General features: G+C 41.6%; 1 protein-coding gene across 5 annotated transcripts in view; it reads left to right on the top strand.

The window, feature by feature from the left end:
* The window catches only part of CRTAC1 (cartilage acidic protein 1), a 206,258-nt gene that overhangs the window by 25,644 nt on the left and 162,662 nt on the right, over positions 1–17,952 (top strand). For all 5 annotated transcript variants that reach the window (XM_072626815.1, XM_072626784.1, XM_072626813.1 and 2 more), the window contains exon 2: positions 8,476–8,678. In XM_072626815.1, coding sequence (XP_072482916.1) covers positions 8,476–8,678 — 203 coding nt within the window. The remainder of the gene's footprint in view (positions 1–8,475; positions 8,679–17,952) is intronic.

The raw sequence follows: 17,952 nt of genomic DNA, 5'->3' as shown, positions 1-17,952 counted from the left end.
TTACTTTCTTAAGTCTATTAATCAAGAAAATAATAAATCAAACCTTAATTTGTACCTTTTGCTGATTTCCAAGGTATAAAGACTTGTGCTGAAAAACAACTATTAGGTCTGAGAGGTGATTAGAGCTGGTTCCAGCATAACCCTACCTCCAGTGTGGAAAAAATCCATTTTAACCATTTAATCATTCTAAAGAAGGGTTGGATTTTACTTTGGTTCCCTTACCTGAGACCTAACTTTGCCTTACAACTTCTACCCATTGTTACTAGTTGGGCCTTCAGGGGCCTAACAAAATAAATTCAATTATTCCTTTAAGTATTCAAATATTTTAAGACAGCCCATCACATCTTCCCTTCTTTGGACTATATATCTCTAGTTCCTTCAAGTGATACCATAAGACAGGAACCCATCCACCAGGCTCTTCATCCTGGTTGCACCTAAGCTGGACATTTGTCAGCTTACCAATGTCCTTCCTAGAATGTGGTTCTCAGAATCGGACACAATATACTCCAGATGTATTCTGATAAGGTCCTGGTCCTGAACACTGCCTCTCTCCGTGCAGCCCAATAGTACATTTGGGGAGTTGAGGGAGGGCAGCCTTGTTGAACTCTTGACTCATAGTGAGTTTATTATCCACTTAAATTCCCAGGTCTTTTAGAAATTGTTGTCTAGTTATAGATCCCCAACCTTCAACTGATGATGTTGATTTTTTGAACCCATGTTAAAAACTTTACATTTATTGCTGATGGGAGAGGGTGAGTAAATCAACCAGGCCTCAGCCCCCTTAACCACTGAGAAAACAGATACCAGGTCACTCCCTACATGGTCACTGGGACCCAGCCCATGACCACAACCTTGCTCTTTTCTCCCCCTAACCTCATCCTTAGAAAATATAGCCAGAATCTGGGTGGCTGCCATTCCAGTGGGCCCCTAGACACTAGACCTCTCCCTATCAGGCTACTGAGCTACTTTTGCATGCTAGGAAGGGAATGACAATCTATTGTTGGCTGGTTAGCAGATTTTTCTCTTCCTCCTCTTAGAATCTCAGTGGTTCAGAGTTGAAGACTATCTAGGTAACTCTCTTTCTACTACTCCCTATTCATTCCTACCCACTTCAGCCTAACCTTTCCCGAGATTTTGTGTTTCTCTGCCTTCCTCCCACTGTTCTCTCTGGGACTCTTGTTTAATTGTTAACAAGCTGCCCTTCTTGGTAGACCTCTCCCTCTCTCACTCCTTTCACCTTCTTGTATTCATGGAAATCTGGCTCCATAGAAGACAGTACTCAGCTCAGGCTTCCTCTCTACTCCAATCCCTGCCTATGTATTAGAGTCCCTTCAAATACCCCAGATTCATAATTTATCAGTTTCCTCAACTCCCACGATCTGCGTTGTCATTCTGTTTCAGCCACATACAAGGTCAGTCATCCTCTTGAGCTCCTTGTTATCCATACATACTCTCTTTGGCAATCTAGAATTCTGAGATGCTTCTGACTCTAACCACCTATCCTTGCACCTCGCTTCTTCTAACCCTACTTTCATCCAAACCAACACCTTCAGTTACTCCTTGTACCCTGCTCTGGACTCAATTACTTCCCTTAGAATTAGCCACTTAACATTGCCCTATCTTTGAATTCCTTGTTCCTTTGTCCTAGCATTGCTAATGTCTTTCCAAACTCCAACCCTAGGTTATCCCCACCATTGATCTCTTCTGTTCCTGCTCCCTGTTTGCTAACCCTGTTGGAGGAAACCATTCTGCAGGGCTGAGTGGAGCCACTACTAATTTGTGTTGCCTAATCTCAACTGGGCCTTTGTTGTAATGAGGCAATCCTTTCACTGTTCCTATTCAGCTCTTGCTTTCCCTGAAGTGGCTATTCGAAATGTTCTTTCCCATTGAGCCACCTACACTTTCTCCTCCCTTTTTCTTTCAGCAGAGGATCTCCACCTAATACTATACTGAGAAAATATACATCATTCCTTGGAAGCTTCTTCTCCTACTCAATTCTGTATCTCAAACCCCCCAACATCTTCACCTTTCTCTTCTACTCGGTTCCAGTCTTAGAGGAAGAGGTTACCAAGGCTTCCGAACTATTTGTGCCATCGATCACATCCCCTCCTGACTACTTTGATCGTTCTCTCTGTCCACTGGCTCCTTCCCTAATGTCTCCAAACATGCTCAGATTTCCCTTATTCTTAAATCTTTGTCTAATCTTGCCATGCCCTCAGATAATCACCCTATATCTCTCCTCCCTTTTGATACTAACCTCCTAGAAAAACCATCTATCATGACTTCTACTTCCTCTATGGTATGGTTTCCCATCCATAAACTCCACTAACATTGCCCCCTCCAAGGTCCCAATTATGTTTTAAAAATTTATTTGTGTATATGTTATATAGCCCAGGGGTGGGGAACCTGCCATCTCAAGGCTACATGTGGCCCTCTAGGTCCTCAAGTGCAGCCCTTTGACTGAATCCAAACTTCATAGAACAAATCCCCTTAATAAAAGGATTAGTTCTGAGATTATAATATATCCTAACTAGGAAAATAGAAGTTCCTTGAGGGCAGGAAATGCATCATTTTTATATTTGTATCTCCAGTGATTTGCACATAGTAGGCCCTTAATAAATCCTCATTGAATTAATTAAGCACATTTTATCTAACTTGTCAAGATCTTTGTGAATCCTGACTCATCTTCCAGTATGTTGACTCCCTTTCCCAACACTGTATCATCTGCAAATTTGCTAAGCATATTCCCCATGACTTTACCTAAGTTAGTAATCAAAATATTAAATAGCACAGGATGAATGGATTCATATCTCTGGAGCACTCCAGTGGAGACTTTTTTCCAGAATGGCGCCAAGTCCAAGCCAAGTCAACAAGCTAGCCGTTCAACCAGTTCTGAATTCATTTAATTATGCTGTCATCTACCTCATGTCTCCAGTTTGTCCACAAGAATAGCGGGAGAGACTTTAACTGCTTTGCTCAATCTAGTTAAACTATATTTATAACATTCCCCTGATCTATGAGTCTAGTTTGCCCCCAAAAAAGGAAATGAAGTTAATCTAAAATGATTTGTTCTTGGTTATCTGGTACTTCTATAAGCTGTAAAGTTCTGTAAGTATGAACCATTTTAAAAAGTTATTACCTAAGTAATTTAAGTGACTTAGTATGGTCCTATACTCTAATTCTTTTTTAGGAGTGAATAGTGTTATTCAAACCCTACTATTACTACTATTCTATTTAATATAGAATTAATGTAAATGTACACATACACAGTATGAGGACACAGGTAGATAGGGGGATTTCACCTTCCTTCACTGTATCCGTGGCAACACCAGTGCTAGGGAAAGAAGGATGACATTTATTAACAGTGTTTTCCTGTCCTGTCCTATGCTGTCCCTGAAGTTCTCTACCTTTTGTCTACTCCAGAAAGCGTTTTTCTACTTACTCTTCTCCACTCTCACCTTCCACTTCCCAACTGTTGAGACATCTAGGGTCTTTCTCCACTTCACATAGCCAATTAGAGCTCTTCACTTCTAGAATCTAACACATACAGGAAGCCCTCTTCACACATTAATCCTCAGGATGAAGTGAGCTGTATTGACTACCTCACCCTCCTCAATGAATAGGACCTATCACTCCCAATCCTTCCTTCCCTGGTTCGTTACCAAGGACCCCACCCTCCCTTTAGGGGCAAGTCTGGAAACACAGTAAATACTACTTTGTTTTGGATTAAAGAAGTGGTTTCCAATGAAATTACAAGTAAAATGGTTGGTAAAGACAATCCTTTTCTTTTCTTTCTTGCCTCGTTACTTTGTTTTTCTCTTCTGCCCCTGTTTCCTTGTTTATTCCGTTCCACCTGACTCATTTGGCCAGAATGCAAGGAATCCTGAGAGTTAGGGAGTGCCCGCTGCTGGGCACCCTTTCTAGGGAATGAGCATTAAGGAGCAAGCTCAGCTGGTACAATTCAGACAGGCAGCCCTCGGCTGGAAATGGAGCACAATTCTCAATGCAAGCAGGGGAAATGCTAAAACCAACTCATACCACCTTGTAATAGTTCACTTTTCACTGTGATCATTTACGCTTTGGAAATTGGCAAATGCTGCAAATCAGAGCTTGATTTATTGTTTTGTCGATGGTTAAGATAAAAAAAGAGATGGGGAAAATGTTTATTATTGTGTAAATGAGTATTACATAAATAATCTTTATGACAATAAAGATTAAACTTAAAAGTTGTGTGCCACGTTTTTGGAGAGCTGATTGTTACCATACACTGCCATGGACGCTCATGATTTTATGCACCACAGTGATGATTAAAAAGGGAAAAATCCCAAGGTCAAACACTGGCCTCTATACTTGCCCCATTGCTTCCAGCCTCAACTGATCCCCTTTCCTTCCTGCTCCCAACTCACCCTCTCTTGGTTTTCTCATCTGTAAAATGGGGATAATATCAATGAGAAGTCTCATCAAACACTCTTTCTTACCGCCATGTTTAGGCTGCTTAGAGCCAAGAGACACCAGCCCCCTTATCTGTTTCTTTTCAAATAAGCCATCCTTCACTTCCTGTATCCTGTGCTAGATATTATGCACACTGTAAGGTGCTATCAGCACAGTCTTCCATCTCTAGACCATGTGGCACGCCATTTTCCCTACCATACAGAAGTTTCCTTTCCCTCTCATCTCTCCTCCTATGGAGCAGGGCCAGCACATAAACAGAAAGAGAAAAATGGCTATTCACAGCAAAATAGGGGACTGCTGAGAATAACTTGTTCTGATAATACATAATCCGTTCCCTAATAGCTGATCATAATAGCTAGCACTTGTATAGTTCTTTCAGATTTACAAAGTGTTTTACATATGTTGTATCATTTGATCCTTACAATAGTGTTCAATTAGGAGGCAACAACTTCAACTTTGAGTTGAGATGAGGGAACTGAGGCCGAGGAGAAGCTACATGACTTCCCCAAGGTCACATAGGTAGCATGTGTCTAAAGCAAAATTTGAGCTTGGGTCTTCTTCCCTTTCAAGTCTAGTACTCTACTACACCACCTAGCAACTGCAAGCTAATCAACAACTGCAGAAAATTGGTAGCCACTCCTAGGATATAATCAATGACTTCCTTGTTACCTGTGAGGAAAAAACTGTGTAACTGGGTTTAAACATCTTTAGAAGTAAATAAATATGCCAGGCGCCTAGAATACCTGACTTGGAATCATGAAGACTTGAGTTCAAATTTGACCTTAGAAGCTTATACTAGCTAAGTAGTACAAGCTTCTGAGCAGCTCACTTAACCTCAATTTTATCATCTGTAAAATGAGGGTAATAATACCATCTATCTCACAGGCTTGTTTTGAAGATGGAATGAGGTAATACTTTAAAAAAAACCTCAAAGAGAAGAGTTTTGAGAAAAGTTAATAACAGAGTAGGGAAAACGTTGGGTCTGAGTCTGAAAATGACAAGGGATGAGGGGAGGCGCTCTGTCTCTAGACTTGAATCGTAGACTTTAAAAGCTAGATATCATGGTAAGGATCTATCCAGCCATTTTATATTGCAGTGAAGGGAAGCCTTAGATTCCTCATCTGGAAAATGGGGGCTGGAGGTTGGACCAGAAGACCCCCAGGGTCTCTTCCAGCTCTCAGCTATGAATCCTATGACAATATAACTGTCTTAACAGTGGTCTAAATTCATTTAATGAATGAACAGACTTTAAGATACAGATGTCAGAAAATGAAAACAATATCACCGAGTTGTGAAGTTCTTGAACAGATTGATTTCACATCATTTTGTGATGGATTGTAAAAGATACTGGATTTGGAATGATAAGGCTCTGGGTTCAAATTCTGGCTCTGGGTGACTTTGGAAATTATTGTTATTGATTAATATAGCACTTTAAGATTCGCAAGGCATTTTATATGCATTGTCTCTTATGAGCCTCACAACAGCCCTGTGAGTTAGGCCCATTTCACAGATGAGGAAACCGAGTCTGAGAGAAGTTATGTGATGTTCCCATAGTTATACAGGCAATATGTGTCAGAGGATTCAAGCCCTGATCTAACTGAACTCAAGTACAATATCAGCCATTATTCCATGCTGAACTTAACCTCTCGGAACCTCAGTTTCCTCCTTTGTAAAGAGTTGGATTAGATGACCCCCAAGAGTTCTCTGTCACCAACTCTATGAGTCCCTGAAGCAACAAAGTGAAAGCTCTTATTCCCTATAGATTTCCTAGTGATTTAGGGAACATCCATTACTTTCCTTTTGAAGACGAGATTAGAATTTTCTTTCCTAAGAGTCATCTTAGAAGTAATTCTCTGACCAGTAATTGAAGTTTGAAGGATTTACAGCTTTAAGGGACCATAGAGGTCATCTGCTTTGACTCTGTTTTATAGGTGAGGAAACTGAGGCCCAAGAAATAAAACTGCTTTTGAGAGATGGCTTTTTTTACGATCACGGAATTTAGATCCAGGAAGAACCTTAGGGATGAATGTGATTATGAACAGGTCACTCAGCCTCTCACAGTTTTCTCATCTATAAAATAGGAGTGATATCTGTCATAATTAATGCTCAAGGTTGTTGTGAGGATCAAATGAAAATGAATATAAAGGACTTTACAAACATTTACAATATTCTACTGATGTCAGCTATTATTATTATCTATTCCAAGCTGCCTCATTTTACGGATAGGGAACCTGGTTCTCCAAGAAGTTAAATGATGTACACCCTGACTTTTGTCCTGCTACCAGACTTAGATGTCTCAGGGAGAGCAAGTGAGGCTGATGACTTTGTGCAGCTCTGCCTCACTTAAATCCAATTTATGCCTGAGCCAAGACAGCACCCTGTGATGCCACTGGTCTTCTTCAAAAATGAAGGATGAACCACAGTGAAAAGGAAGGTTCTGGAGTCAGAGGACCTGGGTCAAATTCCATCTCTGACACTTAGCTTTCTGTATGGCTTTAGGTACATTAGTAATCTCCCAGGGGTCTCTGAATCCTTATCTCAAAAAATGAGGGGGTTGTATTATGTGGCCCATTTTGCTGTACAATCTGCATTGCCATGGTTTGCCTGTGGTCACACAGCTAGTAAGTGCTTGAGCCAGGATCCGGATCTCGTTCTCCTTACTTCAATGAAGCAGTATAGTCCTCTGGCTCTGGTGAGCTCCTAGTTGTTCCTTGGGTTATTAAAGACTCCTGCCTACTCAGAGGCATGTGTGTCTGCTTTCCCACGTGAGGACCATCTTCATTTGTATTCCCCTTCATTAAGACATCAGCCTCACTCAGACCCAGATCTTGCTGGCTGATTTCTCCCAAATGCTCTGACACGCCAGCAGGATTTGTTCCATCAAAAAGAGGTGAGGTGCCTTCTGGAAGCCAACAGCCACGGCATCCTCTTTGAGGGATTTGGTCCAGGCAGCAGGTGTGGGATGGGTTCCAGCTGGGCCTTTAGGCCCCTCAGTGTGGTTTTTTGTGCCGACAAGAATAGTCAGGTTGATGCTATCTATAGGAACTTAAGTGTCTCCCTTGTTCTAGTGTAGAGAAGGGGGGAGTTCCTACTTTGGCCCTCTGCATCTGTCTCTTGGGTCTGTGCCATCCCTTCCCATGGCCCCAGGCAGCTTGGCAACACTGTGAGTTATGTTAGAGATATAATAATGAATTATACAATGTATTATACATAATTAATTTATAATAAACCACGCATAAGATGGTTTAATTTCTCCAAGTGACTGATGCAGTGCCAGCTAGATTCTGCTGGAATGTCTGCCCTGGCTGTAATAACTTTGTTTCCTGGTTTTAAAGGCAGAGACCTGGGCAGGGGGTGGAAGCAGGCTCAGAGAGGTATTAAAAAGTAATTTCCTTCTTGGCTGCTTGTAGGAATGTTGTTGTTCAATCTTGAAAGAGTTGTGTCCGACTCTTTGTGATCCCATTTGGGTTTTCATTGGCAAAGATACTGGAGTGGTTTGCCATTTCCTTCTTCAGTTCATTTTATAGATGTGGAACCTGAGGCAAACAGGGTGAAGCGACTTACCCAGTGTTACATTGCTAGTGTCTGAGGACAGATTTGAACTCAGGTCTTCCTGACTCCTGGTCTGTCACTGTATCCACTGTGCCACCAAACTGCTCCTTATTGGAAAAAATACCATCTAAGAAAGTCTCCACAGCTGTGGATCCCCAGTGATTTTGACTGCCTTGACCTGAACTACTAGGATATTGAGAAAGCATTATGCTGTGGGAAGAGTCCTGGATTTGGAGTCAGGGGACCTGGCTTTTTGGTCCTTTCTAGCTTCTAATTTCTGTCCTTGTCCTTCTATTTTCCTTTGTCTCCTTTCATTGCTTGGATTCGAATGTCCAGGTTGTTGATTAAGCTTCTCATGTAGTGGCCAGACATGTTTGAATCACATTCTATTTATGTGGGAAAATCTGCCTGGGCCCCCATCCTTTCCAAGATCAATGGCCTGCTTTTTAAGCTTGTTGGCCTTGGTTTCAGATGCTGCTGAGGATGCTGCTGCTGATGCTGCTGGGGTGGTTCCTGCCTCTCAGTGAGGGGTCCCAGAGAGCCGAGCCCATGTTTACTGCAGTCACCAACTCTGTCCTACCACCTGACTATGACAGCAACCCTACCCAGCTCAACTACGGTGTGGCCGTCACCGATGTAGACCATGATGGGGACTTTGAGATCGTGGTGGCAGGGTAGGTACCGTTTTCTCTGCGCATCCTACCAAGAGTCCTCCATTTGCCTGTCACAGGGATTACTCTGTAAAAACAGCCAATCCATAGCTGAATTACCCCACTGCAAACTTAGCTGCCCTGGCTCAGGAAACCTTCTTCTCTTTCCACTCTGACTCCCTGGGTGTGGAAGTGGTTGGTATTTCCGTTTTTGTCTGGTCAGCTGAGGTGACTTTATCCTTCTTAATACCGGCTCCCCAGCCTCCTGGGGTTTCTGGAATTGTACTGGGCACAAGGAAGATTGTTGTTCAGTCTTTTCAATCATGTCCAACTCTTCGGGACCCCATTTAGAATGCTCTTGGTGTCTCAAACAAAATTCTGAGAGACAGTGTCTGGATATTAAAGATAATTTTATTAATTAGACTAGTCAATAAATAAATTAATGGTTAGTGGTTCTCTCAGTAAACAAAGAAAAAGAGGCAGGGTCTTTGGTCATCTTAAATGTCCACCTGTCTTCCTGACAGCACATTATTGGACCCTCCCCTGACAAGAAAAAGGCAACCTTAATTGGCAGACACTTTATGAGGATGTGAGCTGAGTCCTCAGTCCCTCCTTATTTACTTCATCCTCAAGGGGAGGAGGTCAGCTGAGGAATGAGGCTTGGTCAGGAATTTTAACAGCCTCCAGCAGTCTGAGTGAGGACAACCGTTCTGGATCAGGATCTTTCTCGGGCTTTATTTCTTCTTCAAGAGCCGAACTCTAATGAAGGGACCAAGATCACACAAATGGCTCTTGGTAGCAAGAATCAACTCAGTTTAGCTTTTGTTTATGGGCTAGAGAGCCCCAGACCAGGTCTTAGAAGGAGTTGGTACATGACAGGATTTCTCAGCTTCTGGAAATGGTTTTTTGATGTGAGCTAAAACAAAGAAGTAGGGATTTTAAACAGAGAAGGGACTATTACAAATTAATAATCAAGTGACATAGCATTGAAATTAGTTTTACTTATTGGCAAAGATACTGGAGTGGTTTGCCACTTCCTTCTCCAGCTCGTTTTACAGATGAGGAAACCGAGGCAAACAGAGTGAAGTGACTTGCCCAGGGTCACACAGCTAGTAAGTACATGAAGCCAGATTTGGACTCAGGAAGATGAGTCTTCCTGACTTTAGGCCCATTACCATCAGAAAGATACCATTGTGTTTATTCTGGATGGGTGAGAAGGGTAAGTCAAGTCTTCCTCTACCCATACATGCTGCCTTTGTTTGTGCATGTATTTGGATGTAGTCTTGAGCATACATGTTTTTACATGTACATATATATACATATATATACAAATATACTTGTGTGGCCTTCTACTTCTGCAATAATGGTGGCAGGGTAACAGAAAAGAAGGCAGAGGGCACTAAGAATGCTAGTCTTGGGGACTGTGCATGAGCCTTACTCCAAGTTGGTTGGACATAGATAAGAGCTGCCCAGAATGGGAAGGCATGGGCAAGTTATCATTTACATTTTTGTAAGGAGTATTCAAATAGGTGAGATCGAAGATCTAGAGGTTGGGAAGGGGCGGGTTGGGGAGAAGGGAGAGTGAGAGGAAGAGAGAAGAAGAAGTGGGGGAGAGAGAAAAGGAGAAAGAGAGAAAATATATGTACACACACAAGAGAGACAGGTGGTACAGTAGTTAGAGACCCAGCCTCTGAGTTAGGAAGACCTGGGCTTAGGTCCTGCCTCACTGGCACCCTAGCTGCAGGCCCTGGGCAAGCTACTTAACTTTTTGGTCCTCTCAGACAACTCTCTAAGGCTTAAAGTTGCAGAGGAGCGAAGAGGAAGGAAATAAGCATTTATTAAGTGCTTACTATATGCTAAGCACTTTGTAAATATTATCTCATTTGATCCTCACAAAAATCCTGGGAGGGTGGTGGTGTAATTTCCCCCCATTTTATGGTCAAGGAAACTGAGGCAGACAGAGGCAAAGTGACTTTGCCTAGGATCATCCAGTCTCAGACACTTGCTAGCTGTGTGACTCTGGGCAAGTCACTTAACCTCTATTTGCCTTTGCACAGACTGTTCCTCAGACCCAGAAAGCACTCCTTCCTTACTCTTAAAATCCTTAGTTTCAGCTCAGGCATCACCTCCTCCAGGAAGCCTTTTGTGATCTCCCCAATCACTGATACCCTCTCTCTTCTCCAATGAGGTTGGATCTATTTATCTGTATCCGTGTTGTATCTCCCAATCGTGCATTGGCCTCTCAATAAGAGGGATTTTTTACTTGTCGATTTTATTTTTGCCTGCGTGGCTCAGCAGCTCACACAGTGCTTTGCTCATAATAGTCATTTAATAAATGTTTATGGAATGGAATTGACTCTTGTGAGAAAGGGTTTGAGCCACCAAGGCTGAGACAGAAGACTAAGGAAGAAAGGTTCTGAGTCAACGAACAAGATGGAGCAATAGTTCCAGAGAGTGGAGCTGTGTTTTCAAGGCTGCCTCTGGAGCTCTATCCTTTCTGGTCCTTAAATGGCTGGGGATGGGGAGGAAGAGTGAGTGAATGGCAGTAGTTGTAGCAACAAGGGAAAAAGAAAGAAAAGAAAATTAGGTTATTTAAAAAAATTTCAGTGCATAGAAGAGAACAGAAAGGAGAAAAAGAATCACAGATAAAGAGGATAGCTTTGAAAGTTACATGTTGAATATTTTATGTAGGCAACTAAGTGATGCAGTAGATGGAGCCTTGGGCTTGTAGTCAAGAAGACCTCAGTTCAAAGTCTGCTTCAGATAATTACTGGCCACGTGGCTCTCAACAACAAGTCATGTGACTTCTCTCAGCCTCAATTTCCTCATTTGTAAAATGGGAATAATAATAGCACCTTACTAGTACTGTCTTGTTGTGAGGATCAAATGAGATATTATATGATACATAACTATAAACATATGATTATATATTATATTATACAAACCTTAAAACTCTAAGTACTATTATTATCTTAAAAGGAAAGCAAGCTATACATAATAGAGGCTTGCTGTTTTGTATATGACTTCCCTTGCTCTCTTTCTTTCTCTCTCTCTGTGTCTCTCTTTCTCTTTCTCTCATCTACTATGTACATGGAAATGCTAGATTTATTTAATGAGTGCTAAGCTCAGGAAAAAAAATATTATTCAAACAATAAATAAATGGTTCTACCATGCCATGCTCTTAGGACCTCCCTCTACCCAAAAAGTTTCTCTATCAGCAGACTATGGTTGTGCTTTTCTCCTATCTGTGCAGCCGGCTCTCATGCTCCATGGGGAATGCTCCTTATAGACCCTCCGTCCTGGCCACTAAGCTGATCTCAGTTTTTCCCCATTCACTTTTCAGGAACCAGTAAAGTCCCTGTGCCAGCATTCCATAGAGAGAGACTGGGGTTTGCACAGTTGAGTAGACTTTATCTAAGCTTCAAGGGAAGAAGCAAAGACAGCCTGGTGCTGCTTGCTTGCTTTTTTTTCTCTTTTGATTTATAGCCCCTTGGCAGCTACCTCAAAGGCAAACTGAAATAGCAAAGTCACGGGCCATATTATACCTCTCCCAACTCGTCTTTCAGGTGCAAAGAACAAGAATAAAAAAAACCCCAACAACTCGGAGGTCCTCTTTCAAAGACCTTCTCCTGTCCTCCCTTTCTCTCGGAAGGGATTTCGCTGAGAGTACCTTAGCCTTTCTGTGCCTAAGGTTTCAAAGATGGTCGATGGACCACTGTAGCAAGGCACACAAGTTTACTGAGGTCTGTACAGCCAGGACTGAGCTTGTGTGGGCTTTCCACATGGATACTTGTATCCATCCATTTCATCTCTTGTCCATTACCCCCAGGTTCTTATTCATTGGATTTGAAGGCTCTTCTTTATCATGTATCTAGAAACTGCCTCTTTTTCTTTTCCAAATGCTAATGACTTATTTTTGTCCTTTGCCCTTCTTATATTTCACTTGCTCTGTAATTTCCTCAATGTAAAATACATCAAAACACTCCCGTCAAAGTACAACCCATCCGTACCACCTTACCCCACCCAGCTCATGTCCACATTTTCCTAAAAATCCTTTGCGGAGGATGTGACCAATTTACTAGAGACCTTCTAAGTCTTTAACGTTTTCTAGTCAGTTACCAGTATAGTGCTGTCCAATGGAGATCCCTCACTTTGGCTGCATGACCAGCTCACTGTCCTTCTTTGGCCGTTTACTGAATGATTTTCCCTTATGTCAAGATGATAAGTCTCTTTTCAATAGAGTTTTTTCTCCCCGGGAGCTCAAGAAACAGTAGAGAAGCAAAGTTGTCATGTGTGATCTATTTTGTGGATTATCTACAACAAAGTTGGAAGTCCATTCTGCGTGTGTTTTTCACCTTTCTTTGATTGCCATCTTGGGACTATCCTACATGAAAAAAATTTCACCTCTTCTGGTCTTGGTTCAATTTCTTGAAATATTCTTTCAACAAAAAATACTTAACCCCCATCCCACCTTTCTTCTCTAGAAAACACTATATGAGCCATTCAGATAAATTTTAGAGGTGTTCAGGTTGACAGGCATCCATCTGAGAGGTGAGGCTGTCTATCTCCAGCAAGGAATGGGAAGCAGGGAAAAAGTTAATCAGAGTTCAGGACGATCAAACTGGGCAACTTTCTAGTTCCTGAATCAGGCTTTCATTGTGGCTTCATTATCTGGGGTGAAGTGTGGTAAATTCCTAGAGCATTAGACACATTCATGCTCATTTATGTACAAAAATGAACTCCAAAGGTAAAAATAACTTCTATGTTATCAAAATGTTTTTCTGTTGAATGTTCTGTTAGGAATGATTTGTCACTGTTTCCCTTATTTTAGACTGGATAACCAAGAGTTGGATACCTAGAAATGCTTAGAATACAAAGTTATGAAGTAGAGGACAGATAGTCACTTACCAGAACTGTTGTAGAAGGTTAAATTAGATGGTCTCTTTCAATTTTAAGATCCACTGACTCTCATGAGATTGTCTAGCCCATCTACTGCTTTGAAATAAAATCACATCTAAACCATTTCCCAGTCTTCAAGGTGCGGAGGGAAAGATCCTAGAGGTCTTGTAAATCATTCCAAGGTTTAGTTGCCCTAGCTTTTAGGAACTGGAGGTTAAAGGGAGGTGGGGGAAACTAACCTAAATCACTGATGCTGCATCCCCAGACTTTTCCACCATTTCAGTTGCCTCCTTCTCCTTTCATCCTTACAGTCCCTTCTTTCATAGGTGAGCTCCTCTCAGGACTTCTATTTGGGGGAAGACCAGGTACCTTCTTTTTCCCCTTTTCAGCTCCCTTTTATGTGTTATATCCTCCCATTAGAATATAAGCTTCCTAAGGGCAGGACCTGTCTTTCTTTTAACTTATATTTGTATCCCTAATGCTTAGCACAGTGCCTGGTATATTGCTGTTACCAGGGGTCCAGTTGTGTCTTACTCTTCGTCACCATCCTGTTCATGGAGTTTTCTTGGCAAAGATACTGGAGTGGTTTGCTATTTCTTCCTTTAGTGGATTAAGGTAAACAGAGGTTAAGTGACTTGCCCAGGGTCACACAGTATCTGAGGCTGGATTTGAACTCAGGTCTCCCTGACTCCAGGTCCAGCGCTCTAGTCACTGAGACATCTAGCTGCTTCTGTGGACACATAGTATGTACCTAATAAATGCTTGTTGACTTATTGACTAGTACAGGAAGACTGGAATTAAGGTATATTGATAGTGACTTTGTCCCTCATATTGACTCTAGACCACTGGTGATAACTCCAAGCATAACCTTACTTTTATTTCATAGAATGAATATTCTTAGAGGTGAGAGTCCTCAAGAGATTTGATTCCACCCTCTGTCCTCAGGTAAATTAAAGGGATGGTTATCCCCACCTTTCATGCAAGGCAACTGAGGTTCAGAAGAGTTAAGTCCAAGGTCATATAATTGATTAACAGAAGTATTTGGACTTGAACCTAACTCTCCTCCTTCCTAGTTGAACCTGCCTTCCATGGCAGACTCCTATTCCTTCCCCTCTTCCTCCTCAGCAACATGGTAGCGTAGGAAGGCTTGAAGTCAAAGAACCCGGGTCTCGTCCCTGTTTGGGTTTTTACTGTAATATTGGACAAATCTTTTAACTTCTTTTGGCCTCAGTTTTCTTGTCCATAAAATGAGAGATTTGGACGAGGTCCAGTCTCCTAAGATCCTTTCTAGCTCTAAATCCTCCGCTCCTCAGTTTGATGGCTGAGCCTATATTTGATGAAGTAGAGGGTTTATTCGTAGAATGGAAGCAAGATAGTTGGCCTTTTGAAAGCACCTGCATTTCAACTCATCTTGGGTCCATTGACCTTGTGGTGGATTTTGTTAGGAGGCTGTGTGATCTGTTCTCTGCAGCATGCAGAGGGCTGCTGCTCTGAGTGTTTGCTCTTCAAATAGGTTTTTTTGGTATCTCAGTTCTGGGTATCGATGCCATTGATTTTGAGCATGTTGCCGGTGAGTTTGTTGTGTTTCAGATTCTCCTGTTAATTGTGATGGAGGGAGCGTGCGTGTGTCTGACTCAGGGAGGAACAGAAACCGACCACTCTTTTCTTTGTGCTGGGTTTTTTTCCCTCTTTGGGTCTACATCACCATCATCCAGGGGGATGGTCTGGGCTCAGCTTTCAGAGCCTCTGCTGGGAGAGTGCCTATGCATGCTGACTGCATATCTGTTCACCTGCAGGTGCAAAATTTCTCTTGGCATATTGTCTCTTCCATGTGTTCCATGGGGTAGCATGGGCTTATATTTTGGAGAGAGACACACACGCCTCCTGGTCACTGGAGATTTTGCTCCCTGGCTCCCTATGTCTAAATGGGAAAGCCAGGTGCTTCCCTTTCTCCTGTTAGGAAAAGTGCCCACTCTAGGGGCTCCTATCAGCAGACTAGAAAAATCTGATTTTGTCATTCTTATCCTTTGCAGAAACCGCTACTTCCTTTTTATTCCCAAAGGTCTGAGATGATCTTCTCCCAACCAATAGAAACACAGATCAAGTGAATGATGTAATATAGAAGTTTCTTGAGGGCAGGACAATGACAATTGTCACTATATCCCAGTGCCTGGCTTAGTGCTTGGGCAGTTGATAAAGGCTTTGAATTGAATTGAAAGTAGCTGGATGGTTAAATCAGTATTTAAATCACGAGTTAGTTCCCCCTCCCTATATTTTGTGCCCCTCCTCCTCAAAAAATAAACTAAGTTCATGCTTGATAAAGTTTTAGCACCTATTGGGCAACTCACTTCGATCTTTCCATACCTCAGTTTTCTTAACTGTAAAAATGAAAAAATTGGACTAGACAGTCTTTATAAGGGGTCTTCAGCTCTGAAGTTTCATGACATCTTCTTCATAGGTCAGGAGTGGTTGCCTGTAAAGGGCGATGCCATGCTTTAAAACAATAGCTTCTTTTGATATGCTTCCTGTCTAATTTTACAGTCGCATTGGAAAATCGATCCTGGTTTTATATGTCAAATATGATTTGAAGCAGCCACTCAGTTTCTTGTGAGGTGAGCCCTCTGCAAGTCAACAGACTATTTATGAATATTTCGAGAATGCTTTTGCTCGACTGCCCTGGAAGGACATCCCTCTCACCAGAAATAGAACATTTACATGAGATTCTCATAAATATAAAAGCAAGAAGGAAATGTAGGCCAGGGGTGAGCTGGTAAACGTTTAAAAACAGGCTCCCCAAAAGAAAAAAAAACATGCAATGAATACACTTTTATCATTATCATTTCCTTCATCACTTTCTTAAGTCTAGATAATCAACAAAATGCCAAATCAAGCCCTGATTTGAAGCTTCTAAGGTCTAAATGACCACACTGAAAATTTAAAGTCATTTACTAGTTGTTTGAAAATGGACCCCACACACCCCATGTAGTTCAAGCCCCTTGTTGCCAGATAAAGAAACTATGACACAGAAGGGTAAGAGACTTGCCCATTGCCACACAGCTAGTAAATAGCAGTTCCAAGATACACTTCAAGGCCTTCAGCTCAAAATCCAGGGCCCAACCCACTACATTCTTACTTGTGTAAGTAAAGCAACACTTATGTATGCTGCATGATTTTCCCCCTCTACCATAAAAATATGTAATCATTTGAACAAAAGAAGGTGTAGTTTTTAACTTTGTCAGAAATGTGTGTTTTTAGAAGATGTTAATTTCGTTCACATTGACATAAGAAATTTAAAATATTGGTTTGTGTAACCAGCTCAATCTTTAACCAATTTTTTCTACTTATCCATGAACTAGAAAAGAAAGGTGAGGTTTTTTTCTTTCTTTTTCAATGCCCAAATGATTCTTATTTAGAATAAATTAATCTAAAGGAAGAAAACATTATTTCAGCTTCTGCAGAAGAAGCTAATAATGTTAAAAGCTGGCTTACGACAATTAAACTGGCTTTGACTCTTCACACTTGTTAACTTGGACCAGGGTGACTTTCTTTAAAATCTCATTTGCAAAAATATATTTCAGAAATGATATATTATAGAGTTTTGCAGCCAGAAGAGACTTGAGAGATCCTCTAGTCCAATGGGTTTTATTCTTAATGTGTGGTATGGACCCGTTTGATAGTCTGGTGAAGTCTTTAGACCCCTCCTCAATAATAATAGGATTATAAATGAAACCAAAGGATCATTAAAATAAAGGTATAGGTTTTTCCCATCCAAATTCATGGGTCCCCTGAAATCTATCTACATACCCATTAGGGTGGTCCATGAACCCCAGGTTAATTAAAGCCCCTCATTTTGCAGCAGAAGGAATTGAGAACCAGAGATATCAGATAACTTGTTCAACATTGCACAACTAGTATGTCAAAAGCCAAGACCTGAAGTTTGGTTTTCTTATGCCTAAGGGAGAGTTCTTTCTCTTACACAATGTTGTCTACATCCTCTCTACCCTGAAATACATTATCATTGGTGTTATAAAGGCGTCATTGCTAGATGTTGGAGTTATAACCACTTCTTGTTTTGGCTAATTATGGTACTGAATATTGAGAGTCAGGGCTGCAGTCAGAGCATGCCCTATTGGGACTATTTGTCAAACTTCTTTTAAAAGATTGGATCAGGGTCGATAACCTATGCCCTCCTGCTCCTTGCTTCCTGTCCCCCCTACACACACACACACACACACACACACACACACACACACACGTCTTACTTATGGTAGAAATGGAGTCAATAGAAACTATACCGACTGTGAAATGCCAGCCTAGGAGAAGATGGCATAATCACTCCATTTTGGGGAACAGGGGCAGAGACTTTGAATCTGGTAGCTTTGCAATAGGAAGGGGACTA

Source organism: Notamacropus eugenii, chromosome 1 (assembly GCF_028372415.1).
Source record: "Notamacropus eugenii isolate mMacEug1 chromosome 1, mMacEug1.pri_v2, whole genome shotgun sequence".
Taxonomy (NCBI): domain Eukaryota; kingdom Metazoa; phylum Chordata; class Mammalia; order Diprotodontia; family Macropodidae; genus Notamacropus; species Notamacropus eugenii.
The sequence above is the reverse complement of the archived record's forward strand: the minus strand, read 5'-3'. Positions and strand labels throughout refer to the sequence as shown.